Raw genomic sequence first — 27,843 nt, 5'->3', positions numbered from 1 at the left:
AGCCTGGCAAGCTACCGAGAGTATCTCGCTCACATGGCAAAGTCTGGCGAGCTACTCGTGCCCGTGACATTTGATATGCCAAACACTGTAATAACAAGTCTCACAAAAGAGATGTTACTGGAGCAACTCGTTGAACAATGGGAAGACAGTGCTATTCTTTTGTGAAAATATGTGTGTGTATTGTTTATAGATTTATTTATAATATACACAGCTACAGTCAGTTTTTATTTCATTGTATTTTTGTCCATATTACTGTTAAGAAATATTGACATTGCAGTTAGGAGACACTATAAATGATCTCACAGATAATATTCTCGTACGTGACTTTTGGAGTAGTGTGTGCTTGCTTATGTGGACTGTATATCTGTATGGAGAGATTTATGGATTGTTTATTCACCTATTGTAGAGTGCCACGGATTATCCATAGGGGTATGTAGATTCATACTCCCCTTGGCGCTGCTGTGGGTCTTTAGTTGCTTTGTGGTTCTGCTGCCACCTGTGTAGTGTGCAGGAATATTTTCTAGTGGTTATTCTGAAGAGTTCTGTATCATTAAATTTTCAAAGCCCTTCTGTGGCTGGTGTTGGAGCTCAGCACCAGAGCACTTGGCCTTGCTAGTGGGAGGGAGGCCCAGGGTTTGATCTCTGCTGAACTCCGCAAAAGAGCAGGAACTTTGCAAGACAAGAAGTCTGTGCAAGAACATCTAAGACTTCTGTTGATTCTTATTTTGCATTATCTTATTCTTAATGCTCTGTGAGATTTATGTATTTCACACATTGTCACTGTCACTGTCCTCCCGTTGTTCATCAATTTGCTCGAGCGGGCCCAGTAATGGTACAAGTAATTGAGATTTGTTGTTACTGTGTTTGGCATATTGAATATGTCACAGGTAGCTTGCCAGGCTTTGCCGTGCGGGTGAGATACTCTCAGTAGCTTGCCGTGCCCTCCAAGAGGGGCGGAGGACTTGTTACTGTGTTTGGCATATCGAATACGTCACAGGTAGCTTGCCAGGCTTTGCCATGCGGTCGAGATACTCTTGGTAGCTTGCCGGGCTCTTCGAGAAGGGCGGAGGAATTGAACCCGCTCAGCAGGGCCGGCTGCACACAAGGGAAACGCCCTACCCTTGTGCTATTGCTCCAGCCCTCACACATTAACGGCGTATTTTTCACTCTGTGACTTGTCCCTGTATTCTCTCATTAAAAGTCATAAGGAGGAATTGGTATTTTAATGTACTTCAGGTTGTCATTCCTTTTCTGTTGTGTGCTTTTAAACTGCTTAAGAAAATAGAAAGAGATTCATTTTGTAGAAATTGTTGTTTTCATTCTTTCTTCTTTGTGTTTTGTTTCTTTCTGTACTTAAGTATTTTTTTACCACAATTTTATTGTCTTTTGGGGGCCACACCCTGTTAGGAATCACTCCTAGCAATGCTCAGAATACTATGTGTGTTGCCGGGGATCGAATCTGGGTCACTGCATGCAAAGCAAGCACTTTGCCGGCTATATTTTTTTTTCACCCTACAATTATATTTTAAGTGGGCATTCTTTCACCCTACATGAGTGCTTATTTGATCCATTGCTGTTCATTTCAAATACTATCCTTTTCCACCCCCAATTTTGCCATAAATCTAGTATCCCTGCATATGTTTTGTTCTATTTTTGGACTGTAATTCCTCTGCTCCATTAAGAACTAATACTACTTGCCTTAACTATAGTAGATTTATCGAGTTTTGATGTCTATCTAGTATTTTGAGTCCTTAACTTAGTTACTTCTTAAATTGATTCCTGTCAATTAACATTTAAGACTCTGTTTTAGATTGCGTTTACATCAGAGGTTAGCAAATATCTTAGAGTAGGCAAGTGAAGCTGTAAAATGAGGGGTATTGTACAGTTGCTAATCTGTCACTGACACTGTCCTTCCGTTGTTCATCGTTTTGCTCAAGTGGGCCCAGTAACGTCTCCATTGTGAGACTTGTTGTTACTGTGTCTGGCATATTGAATACATCACGGGTAGCTTGCCAGTCTTTGCCGTGCAGGCGAGATACTCTCAGTAGCTTGCCGGGCTCTCCGAGAGGGGCGGAGGAATCGAACTCGGGTTGGCAATGTCGGCCGCGTGCAAGGCAAACACCTTACTGCTATGCTATCGCTCCAGCCCATAGTTATTAATAAAGGTAAGGTAAAGGCCCTCCCGTTGATCATCGATTTGCTCGAGCGGGCCCAGTAACGTCTCCATTGGAGACTTTGTTGTTACTGTGTCTGGCATATCGAATACGTCACGGGGAGCTTGCCAGGCTCTGCCCGTGCGGGCGAGATACTCTCGGTAGCTCGCCGGGCTCTCCCAGAGGGGCGGAGGAATCGAACTCAGGTTGGCCATGTTGGCCGCGTGCAAGGCAAACGCCCTACCCGCTGTGCTATTAATACAAGGGAGAAAACAGTTCACAACTTATACTTTACATTTCAAGATATAATTATTGAGTATAATTAATGAGTATACTTTTTCTGAATTTGCTTTTATTACACATATAGTATGATAGAGTCATTTTTGTTGCTTGTTAGATGGAGACTAGTACTTGTAAATCTCTTGACATGTTTTTAAATGAGATAGATTTTAGCATATACCGTGTTGGCTTCACTGTAGATTTCAAAGTCATTATATACTTGACATCAAGATGAAAAGTTGGGGCTAACTGAGGGAGGCTTTGGAGCATCAAACTCAGATTGATAGTTAGAAGGAAAGTCCTTTTGTCTCCATTTGAGAATTTCAGGTGGTTTGGTTTAAAAAAAATTTTTTTTTTTAATTTAAGGTACTATGGCCCTCCCGTTGTTCATCGATTTGCTTGAGCGGGCCCAGTAATGTCTCCATTGGAGATTTTGTTGTTACTGTGTTTGGCATATTGAATACATCACGGGTGGCTTGCCAGGCTCTGCCGTGTGGGTGAGATACTCTCGGTAGCTTGCCGGGCTCTCCTAGAGGGGTGGAGGAATCGAACTCGGGTCGGCCATGTTGGCCTCGCCATTGATAGGATTTCACACACACAGTGATCCAACACCACGCCCTCCCCCCAGATACCCACTCCTCAACTCCCACCACCAGAAACTCAGTTCTGTAGACCAATTCTCAGTGAAGACACTTTTTAAATAATAACACAAGTCATCTATGGAGAAGTATGTGTATTGTGTAATATTTTGCTTAATTAGGTTCCAAAGTGACTGTTCTTGATCAGCAAATGTAGTAATTGTTCATACATGAAACCCACTTTTAGCTCAAGGTTATAAAATTATAAGCAAGATTTAAAAATAAGCTATGGGTTATATTTTTCTTGCGAACCATAGATTACCAATCTCTGCATTCCAGAATATACTTAAATTGACAAATAATGTGCATCCCTCTTTTATAGGCACTGTTTAATATTTTCAATTAGAATTTTATTTTTCTATTTTGTATAAGTTTTGGGTATTTCTTAACTTTCATTATAATTTTTATATGTATTCATATGTAGCACTGTCTTCCCATTGTTCATCGATTTGCTCGGGCTGGCACCAGTAACATCTCCATTGTAAGACTTGTTACTGTTTTTGGCATACCAAATACAGCACGGGGAGCTTGTCAGGCTCTGCCGTGTTGGCGAGATACTTTCAGTAGCTTCCTAGGCTCTCTGAGAGGGATGGAGGAATCGAACCCGGGTCCACCACATGCAAGGCAAATGCGGTACCTGCTGTGCTATTGCTCCAGCCTATTTGCATATATATGTGTATATATATATGTATGATTATATACAGTATTTATATTTACTTTGAAAATCCTTATTTTTTCCCTTGCTGACATTTTGGTGTTGTTTTATATCATCAGATAAAACATTTCCTAAAGTTGCACTTCATAATTCAAGTCTACTTATACAGTTATTTATATGTAGAGTCTGCTTATCCACTGGATGATGTTAAGCCTACTTGTTTACTAATAAATCAACTGAAGCATCAGAAACATGAAGAAAATGTTATCTTCCTCTTAGCTTTTTTTCATCCTTTGAGGTTGGATGGCTATTAAACAATCATAGTGGAAATAATAGACAAGACCCTCCTCAAGCTGAGAAAAGAGTTGCACACATAAGTCAAGAAATTTCAGAGATTCAATAAAACTAAGCACAAACATCTGCACACCAAGACACATAATTACAATGACAAAAATAAAAGCTAAAGAGAATCCTAAAAACTGCAGAAGAAACGCGAAGCATCACGTCTAGTGGAACCCCTGTAAAACATGCTGCAGGCGAGAGGAAAAGGGAGTGATGTATGTATTGCATAAAGAATGTATCAGGTAAATAAAAGTTAAAAATTCATCACCGTGAAACTGGCCCTCTAAGAGGTATTTGGGGGATTTTTACAAAAGGAAATGAAACTCCACCAGTCAACCCCACTCCCCCCCCCCATACGTCTCTTTTCTGGGTCACCTATGGTATGAATGTTGTTCCTTTTGGTGCTGTCCCAAAATAACTTGTTTGCTATCTTCATGGTATTTAATATTTTCCCTTTGGTCTTCTTTATATGGTTTACTGCTTCATCTTTGAGCTCACTAAATCTGTTTCAGCTCTTCACTTCTGTTGATTCCCTTCCCTCTGTGGTATTTTGTAGTTCATCAACTGTATTATTTAGTTGTAAGATTTGTGTTTGCACTTTTCTCGACTTTCTTATCTTTGTTTGTTGGATATTAACCCTAGGTGTTTTCAGCTTCATCAGTGAATTGCTCCTTTCCCTCCCCTCAGAAAAGCTTACTTACAGTGCTCTTATGAGCACTTCTAATCCCCCAAGTTTATCTTTAACCTTTCCTTCGTGCTTCACCTCTCCTTCTGTTAGCTACTAAATTCCCCAAGTCAGGCTCGGTTACTTATAAAATCAAACCTTCTGGTGACTCTGGACTTTGTATCTGTACTGAGTTATTTTCTTTTCTCTTTCCCCTACGACTTATTCATATTTTACTGTAGAGCAATGTTCTTTGCTTAAATACAGAAAGACCAGTTAATGCTATGCTGCTAATATTTAGGAGTTAGTTGACTCTGTAATATATTTACTCCTAGGCATCCATCATAATTAATTGATTCAGGCTTCAGTTCCTAACACTCTAAAAAGCGGGGTCCCACCAAGGGATCTCTAGATGGACCTGGGGCAAGCAGCAAATGGAACAGTCTAGAAAACATAAAGCACGGTCTTGGTGCTCGCCGTTATGACTTAAGAGACGGGACTCCGTGGGATAGGGAAAACTAAAACTTCCTGAGGACCTAGTCTAAGATTTACGGTAAAAGCCCTGCTTGCCCTCAGAGCCCAGAGAACTAAGTTTTGAAATCTGTATCTCTTACTGTGTTCATTCAAGTAACTATAAATAGTAATAAGAAGTAATCGTTTAATATATACTAGCAGCAAGGAAAAGAGAGAAGCAATATAGATGCCCCTGGGAGAGAGAGCATCTCCTTGAGTTAATCCCCCAAAGAGAAATGCCTCTGTCAAAATGCTTTATCTCTGTAAATAATCAAGCACACCTACATGCAGTCCTGTAGCTGTGATCAGTCAGATCACCTCAGATTCTGTATAAAGGCTATTCAGCTCTGGAATTAAATTTGTCATTTGACCATCTGTCCATGAGTTCCCCATCTCTTTGTTCCTCTGCTTGAGAGGTGATTCTCAGCCACCAAGGACTTTCTACCAAGGAACCCCCAACTCACACTTTTCTTACAGCCGGCATCCTTGGTGGGTGTGAAAGCTGTACTCACTTGAATTCACATTTGTTGAAATTCTTTTCCACCAATATCCTCAATTCTTTGAGCATTATTATTATTGTTACTCTATTATTATCATTGTTACTCTTGCTTGCTTAGCCCTGTTGTGTTAGGAATACTTCCCAGTTTTTGTCTTTGCCTGTGAGTGTAGCTGAGTTCCTCTATCTCTGCTGCATCTAGGGTTCCATGAGGGACTGGGCAGGAGCCAGGAGCCTAGGATGAAACAGGCATGGAATAGGACCAGATAGTCACATAGAGACAGAGAGTAGAGAGGGTCCAAATTCAAGAGGGCGTGGACAGCTCAAGGTCAGATAGGGTGTTGATGCCTGGGAAACTCAAGCCAGAGGGGTTTCAGAGAAGACTGGAGTGTCTATCCTGCTGATGAGTCTGAATGACCAGCGCCAGCAGATCAACACAGCAGTCAGTGGGCATGATAGGAGGACAGCAGATGTGTATGGTGTAGTTGCTTATTCACAGTTAAATCTGGAAGGGTGAGGCCCCAGGGCTGTTTGGTCTTGCCAGGAGAAAATACTCTTGTCTCTTTGCCTCCAGCTGTCTCAGCTGTTTGCCATGGTTGGTCAGGAATTAGCCTTCAAGTTCTTAGCAGAGACAATGAGATCTGTTTTTAGCATCTCCCAGTAGTGATTTATGCCTTACAGTTTCTAGCTTCCCATTCCAGTGTTGTATGTATATGATCATAGAATTAAGATCAGGGTGCCTGCTGTTCACTGCAAACCTGCCCTCACCCCCCCATCCCCCATCAACGCCCTTACTGCATCTTACTGCATCTTGCCTTGCAGTGGGATTTCTTTCTTGGTGATGGTGGGTGATGTCAGTTTGTTCCTTTTCTCGAAACTTTGTTTTGGGAATTTCAGGTTGGTCTCTGTCTCTGTGTGGGTTCACTCAGGGTTTGGCGTGGATTTCTCTTGGTTGAGCAGGAACTAAAACACTGTTCTTACTCTTCTCCCCTGGGTATTTCTTTTTTTTTTTTAATGATGTCTTTTTGGAGGTAGAATTATGTATATATTACATTGTATTTACTCTGTTTTTCCTTGATGTTTGCATTATGTACATAATAAATTTATTACCAAATATATAATGATATATCTGTTGAAAATTATATTTAATACTTTTCTAATGGGCTGGAGCTATAGAGCAGTGGGTAGGGTGTTTGCCTTGCACGTGGTCAACTGGGCCGACCCGAGTTCGATTCCTCCACCCCTCTTGGAGAGCCCGGCAAGCTACCAAGAGAGAGTATCTCGCCCACTCGGCAAAGCCTGGCAAGCTACCCGTGGCATATTCGATATGCCAAACACAGTAACAGTTGTCACAATGGAGATGTTACTGGGCCTGCTCGAGCATACTGAGGAACAACAGGAGGACAGTGACAGTGACAGTGACTTTCCTAATTACTAAAGTTATATAGAAATAAATTTTTGTGTGTGTTGTATATTTACCTGTGTATGTAGGATTTTTTGCGTGTGTTATAATTCTTGTCTCAGCGTCTGATATAATGGTAAAACTTGCATGTACTGGTATTTTCTCAAGAAGGTTTTAATATTTCACAATTAAATATAAACCTTTTTTCATAATGGCTTACAATACTGTATTTCAGAGCATGACCTTCAACTGCTCTAAAATAGTAATTGTTGCCATTTCCATCCCAATATTCTAAGTTAAATTTTGCTGTTCATATTTTAGAACACTCTATCAAATTAAGGGAGTTTCCTTTAGTCTTAGTTTCCTACGACTTTTTCTTAGAAATGGCTCTTTAGATTTTACTGAATGCCTTCTCTGTATCTATTGTGATTTTAATATATTTTCCAATATTCTCCTGGTGCTGTAGTTGAAATTCATTGATTTTTCAGATACCAAACCACTTTTTATTCCTGAAATAAATCCAACTTTGTCATTATGATAACTATTTTAGGTAGCATGGAATTCTTTGGTATGCTTAAATTTCAAATATGTCTCCATCTTTCTTCATAATAGATTTTTAACTATAATTTTCTTTTAATACCTTATCATGTCTTGGCATCAGCATTATGCCAGCCTTGTGGATTGAGTAAAAAAGTATAGTCTCTGTTTTTTCTGTTCCCTGGGAAAGTTTTAGAATGATTTTGATTTTCCAGTTCCTGTGTCAAGCATACTGTATTTTCCTAAGATTTTATTTTATTTTTTAAAGTTATTGTGTAAAATCGCTCAATATTTTTTGCATCATTACTACTACAGAGACTGTATTATCATCCTTTATTCTTGTCAATACTTTTATATACATTTCAATTTTATCATTTGTTGTTATTTTTTATAAATAATTTTTGAAACTGCTCATCTTTTTTTCTTGCGATATAATTAATAACTGATGTAATATTTTCTAAGTTTAATACATAAAACTTACTGATTTGTTACAATAAGTATGCAGTATGATCAGCAGTGCCTGTTGTCTAACAACTCTAAATGACTTTTTTGTGGTGAGAGCTAAAGTTTAAGGTGTGGATTTTTTGCAACTTTGAAGTATATCAAATAGTGCTGTGCATTAACTCTTCAAAACTTATTCCTCTGCTGTCCTAGGAAAAGCACAGGAATAACTAAATAGAAAAGAGGGATTTTATTAGCCATGAAACAACTTCAGATGGGAAGGCCATCCACTAGGATTGGAGGGAGAAGAGAAGTGGAGGATCTGGTTTTATGCCCAGCGTTGGTTGGGTGTCTTAACAGCTCATACATATTCTAGAAGTCTCTCAGGAAACTCTTGCATATTTATGAGGGAGAATGGCAAGTAGGCACAATTGAGCAACATAAAAAGAACATATATTGTACGTACAGAAAATAGTAGGAAAATGTCTTGGAGGGTCTGTGTTTTAGAATGGTAATGCTGACTAAGAATGCTGGAGATTTAAACGGGTTCTACTGGCCAGTGCTGTTCAGTCAGGAGCCTGGGGTCCTTATCAACGCAGAAGTCTTCTTGAGGTTCTGCTTTGGCCCAGTCAGAGCCAACCAAATGCAACACTTTCGTATACTTTCATATCCGTCTAATTGCATATGCAGTGGGTAACTTCTACCAGAGATAGACGGTCACAGGCTACAGACTTTAGGCCAATCTTTTTCAGTTCTTCCTAACCCCAGAGAGTCATTCTAAAAGTTGGCAGGGACTGGGAAAGGGCATAGTGGCCAAAGAGCTTTGTCACATCTTAGAACTACTAACAACTTAAAACTTAAAATTATTTTCTCTTGGGCTGGAGCAATAGTACAGTGGGTAGGGCATTTGCCTTGCACCCGGCTGACCCAGGTTTGATTCCCAGCATCCCAAATTGGTCCCCCGAGCACCGCCAGGAGTAATTCCTGCGTGCAGAGCCAGGAGTAACCTCTGTGCCTTGTCGGATGTGACCCAAAAAGAAAGAAAAAAGAAAGTTTTTATTCTCTCACCAAACATCTCCCCAGTTGCCTTTCTCCATGCTGTTTGGTAACCACCATTTCACACCATTTCTAAAAAGTTCAACTTCTGTAGAGCTCACATATAATTAATTGATGTCATACGCTGTTTGTCTTTTTCCGTCTGACTAACCACAGAGTGATACACCCTCAGTGTTCATCCATGCCACTGCAAATAGGATTTTCTTTTTTCTTATAACTGAGTATTTCACTTTTTATATAGATTAAGGATATGTAGATACATCCTGTCTTCTTCATTTATTGGTGGATGTGTGAGTTATCCATCTCCTTAGCAGTGAATTAAGTTAGTTTTACATGTTATTATTGTGGATAATGGTGCAGTAAGCATGAGAATATTTCTCAGTAGCAAATTTTATCTTTTAATTAGGATGACTCCACTTTTTTTTTTTATGTTGTAGGAGCATCCATACTTTTTTCCCTTAGTAAGTGTATCAACTTCCATTTCTGTCAGTAGCACTCAAGTATTCTCTTTTCTTCATATTGTCACTCTTGTTAATTCAGGTTAGTAAATTGCTAGGCCACTGCTTGTTCTCACTTGAGTTTTTGATGATACCCATTCTAGTGGGTATAAGCAGAAGCATCATTCTCATTTTGGTTTCCATTTCCTGATAATTAGTCACATTGAGTATCTTTTCATGTACTTATCCTTTTGGATAACTTTCATAGAAACATTGTATTTATTGGGGTTGGAGCAGTAGTACAGTGGGTAGGGTGTTTGCCTTGCATGTGAGTTGACCAGGATTTAATCCCTGGCATCCCATATGGTCCCCTGAGCACTGTCAGGAGTAATCCCTGTGTGCAGAGCCAGGAGTCACCTCTGAGCATTGCCAGGTGGACCCAAAAAGCAAAAAAAAAAAAAAAAAAAAAATTGTATTTATTTTCTCAACCCATTTTATTCGGGGTGGGTGATGTTCTTAGGGAGCACTGCCCAGTGAGAGTTGCCCAGAGCTGCGCAGGTCGTGAGGACCACCCTGGGAGTAATGCGGGGGACAGACATGCAGTGGCAGGAAACAAACCCAGAGTCTCCACTTGCCAGGCATGTACTTCAACCCTTTACGCCAGATCCTAGGTCCCTTCTGCCCAGTTTTTAATTTGATTTCTGTTTCTGAGCTCTCTGCTTTGTTCCATGCATCTGTCTCTGTTTTTATGCCAGTGCTGTTCGGTAGCTTTGAACTTCCAAGTTGAAGTACAGAGGCATTTTATTTTGTAATATTTGGGAGAGTGGAAGAGGGCGCACCCAACTGTGCTCAGGGGCCACACCTGGCTCTGTGCTTAGAGGCCACACCTGGCTCTGTGCTTAGGGGCCACACCTGGCATTCCTAGGGGTGCCAAAAGGGGATTCAGAACAGGCCAGGGTCACAGCCACATGCTGGGCAAGCATCTTCGCCTTTTTTTTTTTTTCTTTTTGGATCACACCCGGCAATACACAGGAGTTACTCCTGGCTCACGCACTCAGGAATTACTCCTGGCGGTGCTCGGGGGACCATATGGGATGCTGGGAATCGAACCCAGCCTGGTGTCTTTGCTTTTGTACTGTCTCTTCAGCCCCATTAGTTTTTCCTGTCATGAAATTCCACTTACCATTTTTTCCATTTGTTACCTGTAGTTTGAAGTACTATAAGGTAAGGATTGGCCTTTTTTCCCTCTTTTGTTTCAAGGGGGCTGGAGCATGGCCTGGCCAAGCCGGGTTCAATCCTTCTGCCCCACTCGGAGGCAAATCCTGTGATGTGTTCAATATGCCAAGCACAGTAACAACAGGTCTCATGATGGATCCGTTACCGGCCTGCTCTCCATGAACAATGAGAGGACAGTGCTACAGTGTTTCCAGGAGTTTAATTATTTCAGTTCTTATACAGATCTTCGGTAAATTTTGAGTTGATTTTTATGTGAAGTGTGAGATATAGGTTCTACTCTATGTGTGAATATTCATTCCTCCTTTAGTTGAAGGAATCCTTTCCCTCATTGAATGTCCTTATCAAAACCAAATTTTCTGTATTTTTGTGGGTGTGTCTGAACTTTCACTTCTAAGCACTCCAGTTCAGTATTGATGATTATAGCTTTGAGTAAGTTTTGAGCTCCAGGAGTGTATGTTCTTCAAATGTGTTCTTTTTCAAAATTATTTAAGACTCTGCATTTTTCCATCTTGAGAAACATCTTGTTAATTTCTATAAATTGACCTGTAGGATTTTTGACAGGTTAAAAGTTTTCTGTTGGGGTGAAGTTTAGAGGGTGGGTCTCGCCCACACCCGGTGTTGCTCAGGACTCACTCCTAACTCTGTGTTCAAGGATCCTTCTGGCTGTACTCAGGGGGTCGTATTCGGGGCCAGACCAGTGCGGGTTGGCCACGTGCAAAGCGAGCACCATAACCTCTCAAATGACAAAATTATACATTAATTCAAATAACAAAATTAGCTGTTTTAAAGTGAAAGATTCGATGGTATTTACATTTATAGTATTGTGCAGCCACCACCTTTCTGTCTAGTTTCTGAACATTTTCATCACTCCACAATAAAATTCTGTATCTCTTTGCCATTTTCCTACCCTTCCACCCCCCCACCCCCCCAATTCCTGACATCCATTAATCCTTTTCCCTTTTCTGTGGATAGAGGAAATACCTGTCATGATATTTAATATGAAAGGATTAATGTAATGTGTGATTTTTTTTTTACTTTGAGAACATCCCACTCTTTTCAAGATAGAGAAATATTTGTATATGCTCTGGCAGATTTAGGATGACAGTGTTTTGTTGATGATTTCACAAATGTGTTCATGTGGGATAGTAAAGATTTTTGATCACGGTCGTGGTCACGGTCCTCACATGTTCATTGATTTGCATTTGCTCGAGTGAGCCCAGTAACATCTTCATCATGAGACTTGTTGTTACTGTGTTTGGCATATTGAATACGTCACAGGGAGCTTGCCAGGCTATGCCGTGTGGGCGAGATACTCTCGATAGCTTTCTGGGCTCTCCGAGAGGGGCGGAGGAATCGAACCTGGGTCGGCCGGGTTGACCACCTACAAGGCAAACGCCCTACCTGCTGTGCTATTGCTCCAGCCCATTATTTCTGATATCTTTGATATTTCTGATATCAGATATCTTAGGTTTAAATATAAGGAAGGTTATGAGTTTTTTTATAAGAACTTGAGAAAATTTTTTCTTAAATTATTTTGACAGAATTCACTAGTTTTTTTTTTATTTTTAAATTCCATCTCTTGTTAGAAGTCTTCAGTTTTCCTATTTTCCTGTGAGCAAGTTTTCAGTAGTTTATGTGTTTCTGGGTTAATTTTATTGTCTAGTTTGTTGTACACAATTGTTCATAGTATTTTCTTTCTATGCTTTTTGTGTCTGTGAAGTTTTCATTATCACCTCTATTCTTTTTTTAATTACTAATTTTCCCCCATTTTTAAATTTTTATTTATTTTTTATTCACTGTGGGAAAAGTTACAAAACTTTCAGGTTTAAGTCTCAGTCATGCAATCATCAAACACATTTCTCTTCACCAGTACTTATTTTTCACCACCAAGAATCCCAATATATCCCCTCTCCCAACCCTCCCAATGCCTGTGAGGCAGATGAATTCTAGTTAACACTCTGTCTACTTTGATTAGATTCGTTTTTACAAAAGATGCACCATTATTATTTAGAGTTTACACCCCAAAATCAGACCTGCTGAAAAGGTATTTTGAAATAATTACTTTTCTACAGCTGGTTACAAGAACCAAATGATTTTGGATTTCTGATATTTTGCTTATTAAGCCTGGAAGTATTTCTGCTGAGAGTCAGATAATTATGAGATTGGTTTCTTTGGCCATGGCCGTGCCAGAGAGCCACTCGTGGGGGGCAACTTGTGACCTCAGTAGGGTGTGAAGGACGAGCCGGGAACCCCCCCCCCCTTCCCATGAGGTTTCAATTGCCCCGTCACCACTGGCTCATACCTGGCTTTCCAAAAAGCTCTGAGGCAGCCACCCTCTTGCTGTTCAGAGGCAAAAAGGTGGAAGGGAGCAACACCCTTTCCCCTACGGGCAGGCATGGTGGCGTGAATTAATGCACAGTCCATTCACTTTTCTGCCGCAAGCTGCCGGGCTCTGCATTGTCCTCGTGCTTCTGGAGATTTTTCCCCCTTTTTGCAAAAATGTATCACTGATCTTATTTCTAATTTTCTTCTGTCTTCTCTTGTTTTCATAGTCCAGGTAAAGGTTTGTCAATTTTGTTAATACTTTTATAGGAACAATTTTTTTTGTTTTTTTCCTCCATTGTTTATTCTTTTTTTTAAAATTATTTTGTTTTGTTTTTGTTTGGAGGCCACACCTGGTGATTGTCAGTGGTTACTCCTGGCTCTGCACCTATGAATTATTCCTGTGGGTGCTCAGGCGACCATATGGAATTCTGGGGATCAAACTTGTCTCAGCCGCATTCAAGGCAAGCACCTACCTGTTGTATTATCGCTCCAACCCCTCCATTCTTTATTCTTTATTTTTTCATTTTACCTGTGTGCCAATCTTTATCAATTATTTCTTATTTTTAATTTGGATTGATTTATTCTTACAGATATTCAATAACTTCTTACAGAAGTTAAATCATTAACTTGGCATCTAGTTCTTTCTTTTTTATTTTTTTGGATAAAGGGCTTATGGCTTTTGGAACAGTGTTGCTCGCGGACAGCTTCTGGCTCTGCTTTGGTGCCACTTCCTGTTGTTGTCAGGGGACCTTGTGCTGGGATTGTACCCAGGCCTCCAGCATGCTGAGCATACACTCATCCTGTTCAACTATCTCTCCACCCTTCCCTTCCCTTCCCTTCCCTTCCCTTCCCTTCCCTTCCCTTCCCTTTTCCTTTTCCTTTTCCTTTTCCTTTTCCTTTTCCTTTTCCTTTTTCTTTTTCTTTTTCTTTTTTCTTTTCGAACTTTACCCAGCAGTACTCAGAGATCACCCCTGGCAGTATAAGGCAAGTACCTTGACCCTTATACAATTTTTTGCACCCTCCCCTTTTCTTTCTTAATTTGGGTGTTTATAGTTATTAATTTATTTCTGGGCACTGTTTTTTTTTTTGTATCTTCATAAGTTTTGATGTGCTGTAGTTTTGTTTTCATTTAACTTATTTTCCCCTTTTTCCTAGAGAATTTTTTCTCTTGCTCCATTGTTTTTACTTGTGAGAAGAATTAATTCTACCTAAGTAGTAGTCTGACCTTTGCTTCTTGAACTACTGGGAGGTGATCTCTTGATCACCTTTGGAATGCTTTATCTCTTAGAAGTCTTTACCTATTTGAATTTCAGTCTAAAAATGTTATTTAACATGTTAAACTATGTCATGGTTTTTGGGAAAAATTTTAGTTCATTAATATTTTTACTATTAATTCCAGCTTCCATAGAAAGTGGTGACAAAAGTTATCACTTTGACTCTCCAGAAGACCCTGAAAACCAGAGTTCAGCCATGAGGGCAGTATGTGATGGTCCTCCAATAAAAATTCATTACACATAAGGCTAATGTGGGGTTTCCTGGTGGGTCATACCCTCACCAGCTATAAGAGAAATTGGCTGTTAATCTCCTTAAAGACACCTCATATCTGATTTGAGGAACCATTTTGTCAATGTATAACTTGTCTCATAACAAGTTTTTATTTAAAGTCTATCTTATCTGATAGGACTGGAGTGATAGCACAGTGGTAGGGCGTTTGCCTTACACGCAGCCAACATGGCCCACTCGAGTTCGATTCCTCCGCCCCTCTCGGAGAGCCTGGCAAGCTACCGAGAGTATCTCGCCCGCACGGCAAAGCCTGGCAAGCTCCCGGTGACGTATTCGATATGCCAGACACAGTAACAACAAAGTCTCAGGATGGAGATGTTACTGGGCCTGCTTGAGCAAATCGATGAACAACAGGAGGACAGTGCTAACAGTGCTTACCTGATAACATAACCATCCACAGCTCTCTTTGGCTACTCTTTGCCTATAATCCTTCTTTCCTTCACTTTCAACCTGTATATATCTTTGCGCTACAGGAAGTCTCTTGTAGACAGCACAGCTTTCTTGTTTTGTTTTGTTTTGCATTTGATTATTTGTCTCTGTCTATGATGAATTTAAAGTGATTATCAGTTGGGAAAGTAGACTTATTTCAACTCTTTCCTATATGTCATATCATTTTTTAATCATTTTTTTATTAGTGAAACACCATGAAGTACATTTATAGACTTATAAATTTTTGTGCTTGGGTTTCAGTTATACAATGATCAAGTACACATCCCTCCACCAGTGCCCATCCTCCCCCACCATGGGTCCTAGCATCCCTCCCACCCCCATCCCCCCCCCGCCCCCCGTCCCACCCTGCCGCTGTGGCAGGGCATTCCCCCTTGTTCTCTCTCTCTTCTTTTGGGTACTGTGTTTTGCCAGAGAGGCATTGAGTGGCAATCATGTTTGGTCTATAGACTACTTTTAGCATGTCTCTCCCACCCTGGGAGGGTCTTCACAACACCCTTTATTTGGTGCTCTCTTCTCTATCTGAGCTTCCTTTTCACCTAGCACATGTGGCTGGCCTTCAAGTCATGGAGCAAAATTCCTGGTACTAATCTGAGCCATTCCTGGGTGTTAGTCTCCCTTTTTGTTGCTTTATGTTCCCCAGATGAATGCAATCTTTCTGTGTCTATCCCGCTCTTTCTGACTCATTTCGCTTAACATGATACTTTCCATGTAGTACCACTTGTATGTAAGTTTCATAACTTCATCTTTTCTAACAGCTACATAGTACTCCATTGTGTAAATGTACCAAAGTTTCTTTAACCAGTCATCTGTTCTCGGGCACTCAGGTTTTTTCCAGATTCTGGCTATTGTAAAGAGTGCTGCAATGAACAAACAATTGCAGATGTCACTTCGACTATACCTTTTTGCCTCTCTGGGATATATTCCCAGGAGTTCTATAGCTGGGTCAAATGGGAGATCAAATTCTAATTTTTTGAGAATTGTCCATACTGTTTTCCAAAAGGGTTGGACCAGCCTGCATTCCCACCAGCAGTGAAGGAGGGTCCCTTTCTCACCACATCCGCGCCAGCACCTGTTGCTTTTGTTCTTGTGGATGTGGGCCAGTCTCTGTGGTGTGAAATGATATCTCATTGTTGTTTTGATCTGCATCTCTCTGATGATTAGTGATGTAGAGCATTTTCTCATGTGCCTTTTTGCTATTCGGATTTCTTCTTTGCGAAAGTTTCTGTTCATTTCCTCGCCCCATTTTTTGATGGGGTTGGGTGATTTCTTCTTGTGTAGTTTAACCAGTACCTTGTATATCCTTGATATCAACCCCTTGTCGGATGTGTATTTGGTGAATATTCTTTCCCATTCTGTAGGCTGTCTTTGTATTTTGGTCACTGTTTCTTTTGAGGTGCAGAAGCTTCTTAGTTTAAGATAGTCCCATTTGTCTATCTGTTTTCACTTGCTCGGCCAGTGGCGTGACATCTTTGAAGATACCACTAACTTCAATATCGTGGAGAGTTTTGCCAACTTTGTCTTCAATAAACATTATGGATTCCGGTCTGATGTTGAGGTCATAAATCCATTTTGATCTTACTTTTGTGCATGGTGTTAGGCAGAGATCTGAGCCCACTTTTTTGCATGTAGCCGTCCAGTTTTGCCAGCACAATTTATTTAAGAGGCTTTCCCTGCTCCATTTCACTTTTCTTGCCCCCTTATCGAAGATTAGATGATTATATGTTTGGGAGGAGATGTCAGTATTATATTCAACTCTGTTCCATTGGTCTGCAACTCTGCCTTTGTTCCAGTACCATGCTGTTTTGATTATTACTGCTTTGTAGTAGAGCTTGAAGTTAGGTAGGTTGATTCCTCCCATTTTCTTTTTTTCAAGAATTGCTTTAGCTATTCGTGGGGGCTTATTGTTCCATATAAATTTCAGGAGTGTTTGCTCCATTTCTTTGAAGAATGTCGTGGGTATCCTTATAGGGATTGCATTGAATTTGTACAGTGCCTTGGGAAGTATTGCCATTTTGACAATATTGATTCCCCCATCCATGAACAGGGGATATTTTTCCATTTCCTCGTGTCCTCTTTTATTTCCCGAAGTAGCGTTTTGTAGTTTTCTTTGTACAGATCCTTTACTTCCTTAGTTAAGGCGATTCCTAGGTACTTGACTTTCTGGGGCACAATTGTGAATGGAATTGTTTTCTTCATGTCACTTTCTTCTCTTTCACTATTTGCATATAGGAAAGCCATGGATTTTTGGGTATTGATTTTATAGCCTGCCACTTTACTATACAAGCCTATTGTTTCTAGGAGTTTCTTGGTAGAGGTTTTAGGGTTCTCTAAGTATAGTATCATGTCATCTGCGAATATGTTATATCATTTTTATTTCTCAGTTTATTTAGTACTTACACTCTTTTAAAAATGTTCAGTTTTTTTTGTAGTGTAAAAAAAATTTTATTTCCTCTTCATTTTCTTTTTTTTGTAATTTTCTTAATGGTTATGTGGATTATAGCCAAGATTTTTAATTAATAGCAATAAATTTTGCATTGAAATCAGTCTAATTTCAATATCATATAAAAATGTTCTCATATAGCTCTCCTTACTTTATTTTAATTTCACGGTTGTTTCTATAAGCATATAGAAATGTTCAACATAGATATGTAATTACTATTAATGTAGGCATCAATTAGAAATAAAAAGAGTAGTCATAAACGAAAAATACAAATATACAGCCTTTTATATTTACCTATATATTTTATCTTGATTGTAGTTATTTCTTCCATCATGAAAGATCTACTGTCGCGTTTCTTCTATGATTGGCCTACTAAAGATAAATTCCCTCACTTTTGTTTGTGAATGACTTAATTTCTGCCTTAGTTTTGAAGTATAATTTTGCCAGATTACTCTTGTGAACAGTATTTACCCTGTTAGTAGTATAAATATGTCATCCCACTTTCTTCTTACTATAATGTTTGTTGGTGAGAAATTAGCTTTTAATCTCATTGTACATGATGAGTCACTTCTGTCTTGTAGATTTTAAGATTTTCTCTTTGTCTTTTGACATTTTGATTACAGTGTGTTTTAGTGGACACCTGAGTTTATTCAAGTTTGTTAAGCTTCTTCAAAATTTTTCAACAAATTTTGATGCTTTTGGCCATTCTTTTTTCCAAATATATATTTAATGATATATTAAATGTATTGAAATATACATTTATTAATATATTTAATGATATATAAAAATTAAATTATGGCCTTTTATCACAGGCATAAGTGAAATCTGGAATACAAAGTTGATAACTTGAAATCTAATTTAATCTAACAAATTCATTTTTCAGTGTCCTATTCTTTGTCTATATAAATCTGAACATAAATTCCCTATAAGAGGTAGATATACTTAGTTATTTTTGTTGAATGGAGTTTGAGAAGAAAATAAAAAGGGAGACCAATATAGATAAAAATATTTCAATAAAATTCTATCTAAACTATGTTAAGAATTTGGTTGGGGGGGGGGGAATTAGAAGGAAAGACAGATAATCCCAACAGAGAAATATTCAAAACACCTGAAAATTTCACAAATACATCATGAAGCTGAGTGGCAAAAAAATATATATACTCAATTTCGTTATTAATGAGCAAATATAAAATGAAGTTTTATATTTATATATAATATATGTAATATTATATATAATATATAAAATATATAATATAAATATGTACTTATATTTATAAGTAAGAGTGCTTAAAATTTAATAACTGTGCTGTTGAAGAATATGTGTGACCAACTCTTAATACAGTGCAGGTAGAATTGTGATAAAAATGCCTGTGGAAGGGATGGAGAGATAATCTAGAAGGTAAGGTCTCTTGCTTGCATGCAGCCAGCCCAGGATTGATCCTCAGCATCCCATATGGTTCCCAGAGTACTGCCAAAGTAATTCCTGAGTTCAGGTATGCACCCCCCAAAACAGAACAGAAACAATTAAAAATAAATAAGTGTGTGCTCTTTTAAAAATGACTTTGGATGTGAGTTCAGCAATATTTCTAAAACTGAAGAGTTTCTATACCCTTTGCCATGACCCTTCTACTCTTAGGTATGTCTGAGGAGAATGTCTATACTTTTATGCATCAGGAGTAAAGTACACAAATTCTCATTCTTGCAAGAGACTCATTACTATAAGAAAGACAAACTGGAGGGAAGACTTTCACAGACGTGGCCGTGAAATCTATCTGTTGCTACACACCATCTCATGAATGATCTCACAGACACCAAATGCCCTGAAAGAGGCAAGACATAAAGGAATAGATTCATGATAGCATTTCTTGGTCCACCTTAAAACAGACTAAATTCTGCTATTAAAACAGCATCGATTATGTTACATAAAAGTGGAAGTAATTTAGATATTCATCAATAGAGAAGTGGTTGAATTAGTTGTTTGATATTCCTAGAATTGAACACTAGATAATACGGAAGTGTACAGATTTCCACATACAGCAATATGGATCAATTTTATAAACACAATGCTGAATATTAGAAACAAAATGCAAGCAAATGTTTGGTTCCACTTATGTAAATTTTCAGCGTCAGAAAATCTAAATTGTAGTGTTAGAGGCAGGATTATTCGTACATTGGGGTAGAGTGAGTGGATAACTGCTAGGTGCTGATGAGTATTTCCTTTATGTTAGTGTCTTGAGCTTTGTTTTTATATTTTTATACATTTCTCTCTGTCTTATTTTGCAGTTTTGAAAGATGTAACAAAGAAAGAGATGGTTTGCTCTTACCACCTGGTTTTACATCTGAGCCTTGCTGCTTTCCAGCTGTGTAACTTTGAGCAATTTATTTAATAGCTCCAGACCTTGGTTTCATAGCTCTAATGTGAAGATAATAATCAAGCCTATTTTCTAAGGCTTGTTATAAAGATTAGACAAATACTGGCATCTGTGCTAAGATATTAAACACTTAAAACAACAGCTGGCACTTAACAAGTGCTAGCTGCGGATTCCTATTGTTATTATTGGTACCATTCCCAGTTTATTTGTGCAAAGGAATTTTAAGCTTGCATTGGAATTTCTATAACATGTAAATCACATGACTTCCTATGTACATTCTCACCAATGTTTATTTTGTTCACTTGTGTCTGCAAGTTATTTCACAAATTAAGCATTAGATATGTTACGGAGACATATTAATGGCTTGTAAATTCTTTGCGGTATGTTTTGCAGTTGGTCATTCCCAGCTTGCCATGGATAATATGCAGTATTACTGCCACCAGAAATGGGTCTATGTACTACTGGATTAACATTTCTTTGTTTTAATGGGGCCTCCCAGGTGGTATTCATGGAGCCTGGAACCACTCTCAACAGTGCTCAGCCTGTGATGTTCAGAAGACCATGTGGTTCTCTCTTTTGTTCAAGTGGTAACTCAGGGCAGAGAGAGAAAAACAGCTCATCTCTTCTCTCTGGCTTGGAGTTTAATCTGGCTCTGGAGTTCATATTTACCCTACAACTCTTTGCTAGAAAATTGCTCGGTTTTATATTTTTATTTGGTAATTAGCCACTTTTTCTTAATTTAATTTTTAGTTGACTTTCTTAGGTTTCCAAGAAGCCACTTAAATAATTTGCAACAATTATTTTTTTTGCATTCAAACCATTAATTTTTGTTGAGGCCTTATTGCTCTGATTATAACCTTCAGACAAGTGCTTATAAAAGTAACAAATTGTATTTGTTTGGGGTTGGAGTGATAGCACAGCGGTAGGGCGTTTGCCTTGCGTGCAGCCAACATGGCTGACCCGAGTTCGATTCTTCAGCCCTTCTCGGAGAGCCCGGCAAGCTACCGAGAGTATCTCACCTGCACAGCAAAGCCTGGCATGCTCCCCATGACGTATTCGATATGCCAAACACAATAACAACAAGTCTCAAAAAAATGGAGATGTTACTGGGCCTGCTCGAGCAAATCGATGAAAAATGGGAGGCAGCGTGTTACAGCGTGTATTTGTTTGGGGTCCAGAGAGATAGCTTAGGGGTCAAGGTGCTTCCCTTGCACACTGCTGACCCTGACTCTTTTTCTGGCACCACATATGCTCCCCCAATTACCACCTGGAGTCATCCTTAAGTGTAGACCACTCTCTCTCTCTCTCTCTCTCTCTCTCTCTCTCTCTCTCTCTCTCTGTGTTTACCTTGCATGTGGCCATCCCGGGTTCAATTCCTCTGTCCCTCTTGGAGAGCCCGGCAAGCTACCGAGAGTATCCTGCCCACATGGCAGAGTCTGGCAGCTCCCCGTAGCGTATTCGATATGCCAAACACAGTAACAAGTCTCACAATGGAGACGTTACTGGTGCCTGCTCGAGCAAATCAATGAACAGTGGGAGAACAGTGCTACAGTCAGTGCTAAGGGGCTTACTCTGGTTCTCTGCTCAAGGATCTGGTAGAGCTTAGGGGACAATATGATTGAACCAAATTTGTGCAAAGCAAGCGTCTTAACCCTTGAGCAATCTCTCTCGTCCTAACTTGCAATTTCATTACTTTTGAACTGAGTGAGAGAGACACACACACACAGAGACAGAGAGAGATCTGGAGACATTTGTGGCTGGAAATAGTACTCGTATGTCTTTTCAAAGTAATGTTTTGGGGCTCTTAAGGTAAATGTCAAGAGTAGAATTGCTGGGCATAGGGCAGCTCAATCCTTCATTTCTTGAGAAGTGCCCATCTTGTCTTCCGAGGGGGTTGAGCTAGTTGACATTATCAACACTGGATGAGGGCTGTTTGTTCTTTCTCATGTGTGCCAGTCTCACTGGTTTAAGGTGACAAGTGCCTGTTTATATCTTTCCCCATTTTCTGACGGGGTTGTTGGGTTTTTGGTTAAGTATTAGTGCTTTATATATCTTAGATTTCAATCTTTTGTCTGATGAGTGGAGGGGGAGCAAATATTTTTCCCCTACCCATGGGTTTCTTTTTATTCTTGTCACGGAGAGATATGCCTGTTTTACCCAATATATTTATGGAGTCAGGTCTGATATCGAAGTCTTCAATCCATTTTGAATTCACTTTTGAGCACAGTGTGAGGTACAAGTCTGAGTTCTTTTTATTTTTTTCTTTTACATGCGACCGACTAGTTTTCCCAGGACCATTTGTTCCATTTCATATTCTTGGTTCCTTCGTTGAAGATTAGCTGCCCATGTGGATATATACCAAAAGATCTCTGTGTGCTCTCGGTCATAGTCATGTTGTTATGAGATGTTTGGATAAGTCTTTTGGCCTTTTAACCATTTGTTTTGTTTTTTTTTCAAGGGAACTATAAAGTTGAAGGGCATAAACTTTTTAAAGACTTAAGTTTTTAAGAGTTGTCGTACTGCCTTTCAGAACACAAGATGCTTTTAGGTTACAGTATAAGCTTTATTCACAGTTTCATTTTCTGCAGTTTCAGTTACCTGTGGTTCAAAAATATTTGCTTAATAAGATATTTTGAGGGAGGACCACATTCGCATTCCTTTTATTGTAGTACATTGTTATAATTATTCTATTGTGTTATTATATAGGGCTGGAACGATAGCACAGCGGTAGGGCGTTTGCCTTGCGCGTGGCCAACAGGGCCAGCCCGAGTTCGATTCCTCCGCCCCTCTTGGAGAGCTTGGCAAGCTACCGAGAGTATATCGCCCGCACGGCAAAGCCTGACAAGCTACCCCTGGCGTATTCCATATGCCAAACACAATAACAACAAGTCTCACGATGGAGACGTTACTGGGCCCGCTCGAGCAAATCGATGAACAACGGGAGGACAGTGCTACAGTGACAGTGTTATTATATTATTAATATCTTACTGTGCTTTATTTGTCACAGCTATCTTGATATACAAATAAAGCACAGTAAGATATTAATAATATAATATATATGTACATATATATGTGAAAAAAAAGTGTGTACTGGCACTGTGTGATCTGGTGCTGTTATTCCAGGCATCACTGGGGTTTTAGAGTATATCCTCTGTAGGTAAGGGGTTCTACTGTATATTGAAAGTAAATGGGAATCTTCACAGTTCATAAGTGTGCTTTTTCTGCCAATAAGACTTCATTAAATAATGATAAAACCAGAAGGCAAAGACAAGAGTAATTCAAAATATTTGTCATAAAAAAACTGAAAGCCTGAAGCATGTTGACCTAGTTTTCCAGTCGAAAGCTATCTAGTTAATTTACTGTTTATTCCTTACCAGTTCTAACTCAGTGTGTACTTCCCCCCTCAATTGTTGAACATTTAAATAGTATCAGATAGTGTGAGGAAGAGGGAAAAAAATCAGCTGATATTTGTTCCCTCATATGGCTTATGGGATACTGTCTACAATTTTTTATGATTTTTCATATTTCTATCACCTCTAACTTCAGTTTATAGATGCTCATACTGGACTTTGCCTTACCTGGGATATCTCTGAGTTAAAGACATTTGAGAATCTTCCTAGGTCACTGACTTATATGACTTCCAATAAGATTAAAAAAATGAACTTTTCCTTTGTTTCAGCGACAGCGCACTGTGTACAGACTGACCCTAGTGAAGGCGTGGAATGTGGATGAACTGCAGGCCTATGCTGAGCTGGTGTCCCTGGGGAGTCCCGACTTCATTGAAGTAAAGGTGTGCACATTTCTCATGATGTTTTGCTGATCATGGTGAAGTTAAATTTTTTTTAAAACTTCCTAGGTGGGCCCAATATTTATTCCTTCAGAAATATTAATAATTTTTTCACTGTTTAGACATTAGAAATAATAGTAGTAAAGATGAAACTCTTGATCTTATAAGGCATATATTTTAGTTAAAGGTGAACTATCAAAAACGAATATGTAATATAGATAACAAATATGGAGTAATACATAGTATTATAATATATGATAACATGGTATGCTAAAAATAAGAGTTTATAGAGAGTAATGGAGTTTTTTAAATAAACTTTAAGAAAATTTAAAACATACACAGAAGTAGAGAGCTGACCCTTAAGGTGGGTAGACGCCATCCATATAATTGACATAAGACATTGTATTCTCCCAGACATACAACATTATGGTCTGACATTTGTATATGTTGTGAAAAGACTACCAGAATCATCTAGTCAACATCCATCACCACAGTTAAATATTTCTCTTGCGGTGACAACTTTGAGATCTGCTCTCCAAGTACTTGCAAACGTACACTGTTATGATCACCATGCTCACTTCTCCGGGATTTATTTATCTTATAACTGAAGTTTGTAGTTTTGACCACCTTAGTCCTTTTGACACATTCTCTATTCTCATGTCTGGCAACCACCGATCTGTTTTTTTGTAGCTGTGAATTCCTGGGAGGGAAGGGGTATGGGTGTCTGTGTCTAAGTCTCATTTAAGCAGTATTTTTGAATGAGGAACCAGACGAGGATTATTCACTGTAATTGGATTAATTTTCTCTTAAAATTGCTTTGAACTGTTAGTTCCTCACCCATGTGTTTCTTTTTCCCCACAATTAATTTTGTTGTGGGAAATGGATTATGTTTCCTGGGTGGTTTTTTTCCCCCCAATCATTCTGGTTTCATTTTCTTTTGTCCCCCTTGTTTCCTACATTTGATAATCAAAAGAAAGATTGATCAAATGCATGTGTGTGCATGTGTGTTTGCTTACATTGTAAGCATTGGTATGCTCCCAGCAGGAGGCATGCAATTCTTTTTTATTTTTTTTACTTTATTTATTTTTTTTATTAGTGAAATACCATGAGGTACAGTTGTAGACTTAAAATTTTTGTGCTTGGGTTTCAGTCATACAATGAACAATTACCCATCCCTCCACCAGTGCCCATTTTCCACCTCCACCACGGGTCCCAGTATCCCTCCCACCCCCCCATACCCCCATCCCACCCTGCCTCTGTAGCAGGGCATTCCCTTTTGTTCTCTCTCTCCTTTTGGGTGTTGTGGTTTGCAAAAGAGGCATTGAGTGGCAATCATGTTTGGTCTATAGTCTACTTTCAACATGAGGCATGCAGTTCTTGATTGTGTCTGTCACCAATGTTGCTTTGGAATATGAGAGAAATGAGAAGTGTTAAGGGTTAATGCATGTATATGTGTATTATATGGGTTGGTTTAGTTTTTAGAAATAGGAAGGCTCTTCTTAGATAACTTTTAAAAAATGAAAATAATATAAAGGATTCCTTTAAAAATGATATGTATAAGCTAATAACCTTTATACTATGTAGATACCTATAGAGAATACCTACCTACTAAGAAGGGACACAGTGTGCAGAGATTTGGGGACCAGAGTGTTCTGGGCAGATGGTACAGCCAGGCACAGAGGTCCTGCATGAGCTCAGCAGGGAGCTTGGGATTGGCAGTGATACAAGATGAATCATAAGTGGTCTGAGGCCAGATTTTGTTAGGCCTTTCAAACAAAGATAAAGAGTGTTGGACTTGATACTATATTTAATGGTATGCTTTTTTATTTAAATAAAAAAAACAGGACTAGGGTTTAAATGAATAGGAAAGAGTTTAAAGCTGAAGAACAATAAGATCTGATGTTTAATTGGATCACTCTGCGACTAGACGATGATGTAGAAGCTCACAGTTTATATATTGTTTAATCTAAGCAGCTGATTCAATGGCTTGGGAAAGTCATTGATAATATAGTTGAAGAGGAGCAGCTACGTTTGGGATAAATCTTGGAAGTGGAACCATTATAATGATGCAAATGAGATGTGGGGGTGGAAGAACAAATAGCACTAGAAGCACCTGATTAGTTAGCTCAAGCACTTTTGTATTGTGGGAGATTTTACCGAAATGAAAAAGACCAGTGGGGTTGGAAAGAGAGGAAAGAAAGTCCAAGTGGTAGGCCCTAGCATCTGTGTGGTACAGGGTTCAATCCCTGGCACCATGTACCCTTCCTTTAGTACCATCAGGTGTGGTCTTGGTGACCCCCAAGTACTGTTTCACCCAGAATCCTTATCCCTCCCAGGATGAAACCACCCCACCAGCACTAACAAGTTGTTACTCTTCCAAGTATGGCCTCCATTAAAAGAAAGACACAGTGTAGGAGGGACACAAGCTTGGGAATCAATAATCCTGTGTTGTATGTTGGTCTCGTTAAATTTGAGACATTTCTTAAATATACCAATTAAGGATTCATATTGACTGTTTTATATAAGCCCTGGGTTTCTTCAGATAAGACTGACCTAGTAATAATGATTTGAAAGTCATCAGCATGAAATATAGGCAGAGCTGTCTGTGACTTTGAAGCTAAAGGCATCCTTAAGGATGAAATGCCATTGATCAAGCAAGCAAGTGGAATCAAAGATAAACAAATGGGACCATATTAAATTAAGAAGTATCGGCAACTCAAAGGAAATGATTACCAGAATAGAAGACAGACCACATATTGGGAGAAAGTATTTGACCACCACTGGCCCAATAAAGGGTTAATATCCAAAACATATAAGCACTTGTTAGAATTCTACAGAAAAAAAAAGCCTATCAAAAAATTGGAAGATGAATAGAGATTTCCTCAAAGAAGAAATACAGGTAGGTAAAAGACAGATGAAAAAATGGTCTCTATCACTAATCATCATGAAAGTCATGAAAAAAATCAAGCCATGACATCAAGGAAATGCAAATCTTAACAACAGTGAGATTTCTCACACCACAGAGACTGACACTCATCAGAAAACAACAACAACAGCAACAACAACAACAACCCATGTTGGCAAGGATGTGGGGGGGAAAGGGATTCATTAATTACTGGTAGGAATGGTAACTGGTCCAGTCCTTTGGGAGTACTACATGGACATTCCTCAAAAAAATAGGAATTGAGCTTCCATCTGACCTAGCAATTTCACAAGGGTCCAAAAGCAAAATACAGAAAAGACATATGCTCTTCTATGCTCGTTACAGCACTCTTCACATTAGTCAAAACCAACCAAGTGTCCAAGAACAGATGAAGAAACTATGGTATTATCGGCATTGAGAAAAGATGAAGTCATGACATTTGCTTTTATGTAGTTGATCTGGATAATATTGTGTTGAGTGAAATCAGAGGGAGGGGAACAGACTCAGAATGATCTCTCTCATACGTGAGATGCAGAGACACGTCCTAGGGGCTTGTCAAGTTCACAAAGGCAATAGAAATGAAGTGCAGGAGACCTGGTCTTTAGTGGAAGCTTGGCACCAGGGCAAGGGTGGAGATAGGAAAATAAATTTAAAAAGAGAACATAGGACATTGCAGAGGGGAAGTGTGCCTGCCACAGAGGCCTGCTGGGGAGTAGGAAGAAAACTGGGGACATTAGTGGGGGATAATGGACTCTGGTGAAGGAATTAGTGTTGGAACATTGTACGCCTAAAACTCAAATCACATGTATCTTTGCAATTCATGGTGATTCAATAAAAAACAAATAAAAAGTCAATGCACACGTGCACAAAAGACTGTCATCAGCATGAGGGGGCAGGTAAAACCAAGGAGCATTAAGAGATAAGTGGTTTTGTTGGACAGTCCTAAAATCTGCAGAATGAGAGGAAGTGATGGCAAAATTCACCATGTTTCTGTGAACTAGCTCCTCCCGAGTTATGCCTATAAAATCGAACATACTCTGCTCTGTGTTGTATCAGGATATTTCAGTTTTACAGTTGTTCTTTAAGTATAAACAAATGAAATATTGCTGTCTCAGTGTAGCATTTTATTTCCAG

At 39.1% G+C, this 27,843-nt stretch overlaps 1 protein-coding gene across 2 annotated transcripts in view; it reads left to right on the top strand.

The window, feature by feature from the left end:
* The window catches only part of LOC130044980 (S-adenosyl-L-methionine-dependent tRNA 4-demethylwyosine synthase TYW1-like), a 238,123-nt gene that overhangs the window by 178,064 nt on the left and 32,216 nt on the right, over positions 1-27,843 (top strand). For both annotated transcript variants that reach the window (XM_056137665.1, XM_056137666.1), the window contains one exon: positions 23,679-23,789. In XM_056137665.1, coding sequence (XP_055993640.1) covers positions 23,679-23,789 — 111 coding nt within the window. The remainder of the gene's footprint in view (positions 1-23,678; positions 23,790-27,843) is intronic.

This window comes from Sorex fumeus, unplaced genomic scaffold (genome assembly GCF_029834395.1).
Source record: "Sorex fumeus unplaced genomic scaffold, SorFum_2.1 ptg000126l, whole genome shotgun sequence".
NCBI lineage: Eukaryota > Metazoa > Chordata > Mammalia > Eulipotyphla > Soricidae > Sorex > Sorex fumeus.
The sequence above is the reverse complement of the archived record's forward strand: the minus strand, read 5'-3'. Positions and strand labels throughout refer to the sequence as shown.